General features: G+C 39.6%; 1 protein-coding gene across 1 annotated transcript in view; it reads right to left on the reverse strand.

The window, feature by feature from the left end:
- DAAM2 (dishevelled associated activator of morphogenesis 2) overlaps positions 1-1,845 on the reverse strand; it is a gene marked incomplete at its 5' end in the record, with an annotated part of 61,423 nt that extends 59,578 nt beyond the window's left edge. Inside the window, one exon of the mRNA XM_010287474.1 lies at positions 1,512-1,845. Coding sequence (XP_010285776.1) covers positions 1,512-1,845 — 334 coding nt within the window. The remainder of the gene's footprint in view (positions 1-1,511) is intronic.
- Between the last annotated feature and the right edge of the window lie 4,155 nt (positions 1,846-6,000).

Below are 6,000 nucleotides of genomic sequence, written 5' to 3' on the forward strand. Positions count from 1 at the left end.
AAACTAACATGGGACAACAAGTGTTGTGAGGGCTGTGAGCTACCACTCCTTTTTGCTGGGCACCTAAGGTTATCCCCACCTGCCTCCTGGGTATACAATAATGTAAAATTCAGGAAGGATTCTTTATTTCAGGTAATTACTAGAGAACAAGCTGGTTTTAAAGTTTTTCCTTCTCTCTCCCATAGGCAGTCCACATTACCCTGCACATCGTAACTCTGTACATGGCTTATGTTTCTGCTTCTGCATTAGTCATTTCTATCTTACACCTGTACCAAAGGATGGTGACACATTCTTAAGATTGCAGCTGTAATCTCTTCGCCTTCCAACTTTTACTCTAATTACTATTTTCTCTATCAAAAAAGCCTCAAGAGCTTCCAAGTGAGATCAAAAGGCCCACCTATTCTGGAGTCATACATCATGTGTGTCATACCTGCATATTGAAGTTTGAATAGACAAGCAATGCAAATGGGGAGATGCACATAGAGGGGTGACCTGCCAATACTACATACAGGTTCATACCAAGCCAAAAACTCCTGCATCCCAGTCTCAGGTCTGAGTCACAGTCAGTGAATCCCATAGTGAATTCAGTTCTAACAACAAGCATTGGCAGCTACTGTTCATGAGCACAGACTGTTTCTCAAATACTTTTACAGTCAGAAGATCACTGTAGCACAAAATCCACTGATGCATTAGCTGAGGAGCAGACAGGAGAGAGTGGCTGACAGAAACCAGCATCCAGGGCCTGTTGGATCATCACATCAACATCACCCTTACTATTTCACCTAAAAGAATAGTAAATGGGTGAGGTTACCCTGAAGTTTAGGAGCTACAGCTTCATACACAGCAATAGATTCTGTTATATCTTTTTGTAAAGGTGCTTAGTTCACTAGGAAGATGAAAATTATAATAGCAGCCAGCAGTATCCACAATAAAAGCCTGTCAGTGATCTACTGACCTACCTCAAGGTCTCTGCGATTGAGTTTCCCTTCTCTGTTCCAAGTTGGAGTTATCTGAGCCAACAATTGCTAAGCAGTGATGATTCACAAGTTGATTGCGAAGTGGCAACTGAAATGCCTCCACTATACATTATTTAATCCATTGCCTCCATTATTTACTCCACAAGTCTTTTATAACTAAATTAAGGGCTTTAAAACCAGGACAGAGGCTCCTGGAATTCTGTGGCTTTGGCTTCTAGGGCAGAACAAATCATTACCATCCCAGAAATGCCATCAGGTTAGAGTATGAACAGATTAGCAGCTTTCATTTAACATAGCAAACCTGCATTTTCTGGTAAAATATAGGGGATTTTAAGTTAACATTAATGACAAGCAATCAAGTCTTGAAAAAAAAAATAATGCTGATAATCTATTTGAAAAAGTGCCCTTTCTAAAACCAAATGAGAAATATTGCCTTTTTACTACCTAGTAAGTTGGCAATACAAGGACCGTAAAAATGACTCCTTGCAGAGATTCATCATACTGGGTATTTCTGGCAAAGCATCCTCCTTGTACCTGAAATCTTGTCCTTTCTGCAGCATAGACTTGGTAGTGAAGCATGGCTTGCAAGACTTTCTTGTGACCATCTGGTACCAAGCAGACAGCCCCTAGGATCTCCAGCACAGCAATCTTGGTCTTAATGTTCTCAGTCCGTAAGCTCTGGGAGATGATGTTGATACTCTCTGGATGAGCCAGGACGTGAGCCCGTCCTTGGGAGTTGTTCATCAGTGCCTTGATACACCCTATAACGGATGTGTGTATACGGCTCTCTGAGGTCTCATAGTCCATGCTCTTCAGGAAGTTCAGCAAACAGCTCAGGCCATCGAGCTCAATAAACCTGGTCACAAACCTGGGGAAAAAAAATAAATAAAAAATTAAAAGAAAACAGGTAGGAAAAATAAAGAAAGCAGATCAAAGACAATTTATTCAAAAGATACCATATTATTCAAACCTGCATTTATAAAAGCTGGCTAGTTTTTAGCCTAAAGTTCACAGAATAATTACCAGGTATTTAAGAAAAACAAAACGAATCATAACAAAATAAACAAAACAAAAAAGAAAGAAAGAAAAGAGACTAGCTAATAATGGTGTGTCACAGTTTCAGGGTAATTATATTCCATCACCTTATGACCCTGCTGTTTGGTCGCTGTGTTCTTTGTTGCAGTTATCACCAAACACCTGCTTTGGTCCATCCCATAAGTTGCTGCATTTTCAAGCTGAAAGGATTCTTTCAAATTGCTACATGTTACTTACATGCTACTATGCACAAGATACATTTTCATACAGACTCATCACCACACTTTTAATTACGAGTTCAGATCATCTTGAAAACCATTTTTAGATGTAGGTCAAACTTTTAGCCAATACTATTTGTAGGCTTCCACCTCCAGGAGCTGGGTACACTAACAGAGGCAAACTCATTACCACTGTGTCTGTCAACTGTACTTCTTCATGCTCTGATCACATTTTTTTTAATATATATGAACATATAATATTTAAACAGGACATGTTCTTCAGTAACAGGCAAAGCTCCTATAATGGCCTCGGCTGCATTTTTTTGTTTGTTTGACTGGTTTTGGTTTGAGGAGGTATATTAAGGATGGAATAGGTCCACTGTCAACCTGTAGTAGCAAAAGGTACAGTAAAAACATCACAAGTAGTGGAAATATAGAATTAATGAGTTACCAAATGACACATCAAATTTTGATATTGACATCACTAGAGTTCTGTTTCTAGTATATTCTACCATAAAATTTGCCTTTCTTCAAGTTAAGATTATGGAAACTGAGATAAAAACAATATAGAAGATACTCCTTGGAAAAGTTCAAGGTTGTGTTGAAAACCAGGGTTAAAAAAGTACAGATAGATCAAATTAGACCATGTAGACAGCCTCCTAGACTAATCAATAGAAAAGGATGGAATTACATAAGTCAGTTCAAACCAATCATTCTAGCAAAGTTTCATTTAGAGTTCTCAGGCTTAAAAATAGGGATTCAAAGAGATCAATAGGGCTGCAAATAATTTCTCTAGATCACTTTTCTTACCTCCTGCCTCCTCTAACAGGTCATTCAGGTAAGTGAACTTTTTTAAAATATCTGAGTGCAAAACCATGTCAATTACATTTGAATTTTCTGTCTACCAAAATGTACACCAACAATAATATGTCCATGACTATATTCTAAACAGTGTAATATAGAAAGATACCTCAAACAAATGAAAAGGTTGTTAACAATTGCCACCTGTGTAACCAATTAAAAATACAAAAAGTCTGTGTCATTGTGCTTTTACCCAGACCCTCTTCCTCTCTGTTGGATACTTCCTAATGTACTGTCATTCTCTTATCCAAGTGAGATGCTGTTCCTAACAGGCATCAGTAATGGAAGCACCATTACTGAAAGACTGAATTTCAGTGGTCTGTGTTCACATCTCTGCACCAGCAAGACAAACCTGAGCTATACTTATATATCTCCTGGATAATATGGACTTGACATATGTATGGTCTTCTGATGGTTACACCCCACACCACATAGGAATTTTCAGGGCCTACCTGAAAGTTATACTCACTATGTTGATAGATTTGCCAACTTTCAACTTATTTGGGACAGCTATTTGACCAGAAACATGGCAAAGCCTGGTACTTTCAACAAAGTTTTGGTCTGAGGTTTGAGTTTTGTTCAAAATTGAATTTCAAAGTGAGTATCAGAGCAAGGGAAAGCACACACACGAACACGTGCGCACCAAAAATGAAAACAAGATTTAGTTGAACCCTGCTAAGACAATCTGCCAAGTTTCACACGGGTCTGATGGCACATTCTTTGGATGCATCATTTTGTCTACCCCTAACAAATCATAGGAGCAAAAGCCTCTCTGCCTCCAGGCCAGAGAATGGGATCAACACTGTGCACCAGGAATTTGGTAAGTCACTCAAAGCAGTTTGTTATTTAAACTGATTACAGAAAGATTAAAACTTAGTTAAGTTTCTGTAATTTAGCTGCTAGCATGCCAAAGACGACTGAAATAAATGCACTCATGGCTAAAAGTTGCTGCTAAGGATGTATTTGGAACCAAAATAAGCACAAACTCAACATGCTACCAGACAATGTGATGCCAATGACTTCTGAGCATTTCTCTAACCCTGAGCCTAGAGAGCGTAATTGCTCTTTGCCTCTACTATGGAGGGACTGGTTTAAATTCTCCCCCTCCTCACCTCCAAAGTTCAGTTCTATGAATCTGTCCTATACCTTAGCTATTCCCTCCATCTTTTAGGGGAGGGGGGGAAAAAGGAGGGGGGGGCAAAAAAAGCACAGATTTTTGCTATTCTTTTCAGTTCCAGGGCTGAGGGAAGACTTAAGATGGATGCCTTTCTGAAGATACCGAGCTCTACTGACAAAAGAAAACATCCTGAAGAAACAGCTGAACAAAGGGTCCCTTAAACATACTTTCAGATAGATGGAACACCTGGTTTTATGACAAGACATACAAGGCACTACAACTTTCATGTATTTTAGCCTGCTCTAATGATCATGTGAAAAAAAAATGGTAAATGCACAAAAGTCACATTGTCCCAATTAAGTACAATCCCTTACTAAATTCATTGGCAGAGCAATTTTTCTAGGACTGTTTGGATGAGGTCATTCCAAAAAGGAGGCATGCGCAGGAAAGTGGTGCGTCTCACAGACCTTGATTAATGACATGATTTAAAACAACACTGGGATTTTCCTGTACTCTTCCTAGTCCAGACAGCAAACAGTAAGCTGTGTTACCCAATAGGAAGCAAAACCAAGTACCTTCCCATTTCAGCTGACATCAGAAGCAGGAATCAAATGATGATTTTTACCGTACTTTTCCAAAACACTTAGCTCCCTATTTTCCACAAAAGCCAGAAATCACGCAAGAGGGAGATAAAGAAATGGCAATAGCAGTTTCTGGGCCAACAGACACTCTCAGTATGAGGATTTGCTCGGTGTGGGGAAGTATGTGTGTAAATGTCTGTACAGGAGTGAAAAAGAAGTGGGAGTTTAGCTCACAGGCTGAGCACCATAATCTTCACACTGTTTGGTGTTTGTGCATCTGTATGTCTGTAAGCAGGGATGTGTGTGTATGTGCAAAAGCAAACCATGAAGTACCTTCTTCCTCACAATATACACATGTGTAACTGACTGCCATCCTATACCTCCTGTAAGCTGCAAAGTAAGCTCTTGTTCTGGACTGAAAGGTGTAAAGTTAAGCATATTTGCCAATGCATTCTGGCTAACACATTTAAAAACTCAAGTGTAAATAAAGGAGGATGTGTTTTAATAGGTGCTAAACAAGCAAATTAAAGCCTAACCTCACCTCAGACTCTCACTTGACCAGTTTAGCACACTTTAAAAGGCAGGGTGCCTCTTAGCCTTTCAAGTTTTAGTGAGTGCTGATCAGAATGAGTTAGCTAGCTCTAATAACAAACCTTTCATCCAAATACAGATGCGGTGGCCTAAGAAATAATGAGCCACTGATGGATTCCAAGTGTAGGGGGGGACAGCCTCACTGCGAGGCTTGATCCAGCTCAGGAAAGACAGAAAGATCATATGCTGTGAGTGTGCAGAGAGCAGGATGTTCCCACCCTGCTAACAGCCAAGGCTACACTTCCCTGCAGCATCAGTTTTTGAATCAGGGGGCCCGCATAATCCTGTCAACTACTGAACTGCTGAAAAATTCAGCATAATGGATTTTGCTGGATGCAAAAATGATCATCTCCAGTATGTACTTGAATGCAACATGGCTAAATCAAACAAAAACAACAGGAAGTAAATCTGAATTAAACAAAAAAAGAAAAGCAGACAGAAAAGGGAGTTGCTGAAGTGATGCTTCAGACTAAAGGAGGTATTTTTCTGGGATTCCAAAAAGTGATATTTTTTTCCAGTCCCTTCTAAGTTTTTACTTTTGCTGCACTTCTGAACCTCCATTTCTGGGCACTAAAATACCAGAAGATTCCTTTGCAGAGGGATCTGGACAGGCTGGATCG

Source organism: Phaethon lepturus, unplaced genomic scaffold (assembly GCF_000687285.1).
Source record: "Phaethon lepturus isolate BGI_N335 unplaced genomic scaffold, ASM68728v1 scaffold39915, whole genome shotgun sequence".
Taxonomy (NCBI): Eukaryota; Metazoa; Chordata; class Aves; order Phaethontiformes; family Phaethontidae; genus Phaethon; species Phaethon lepturus.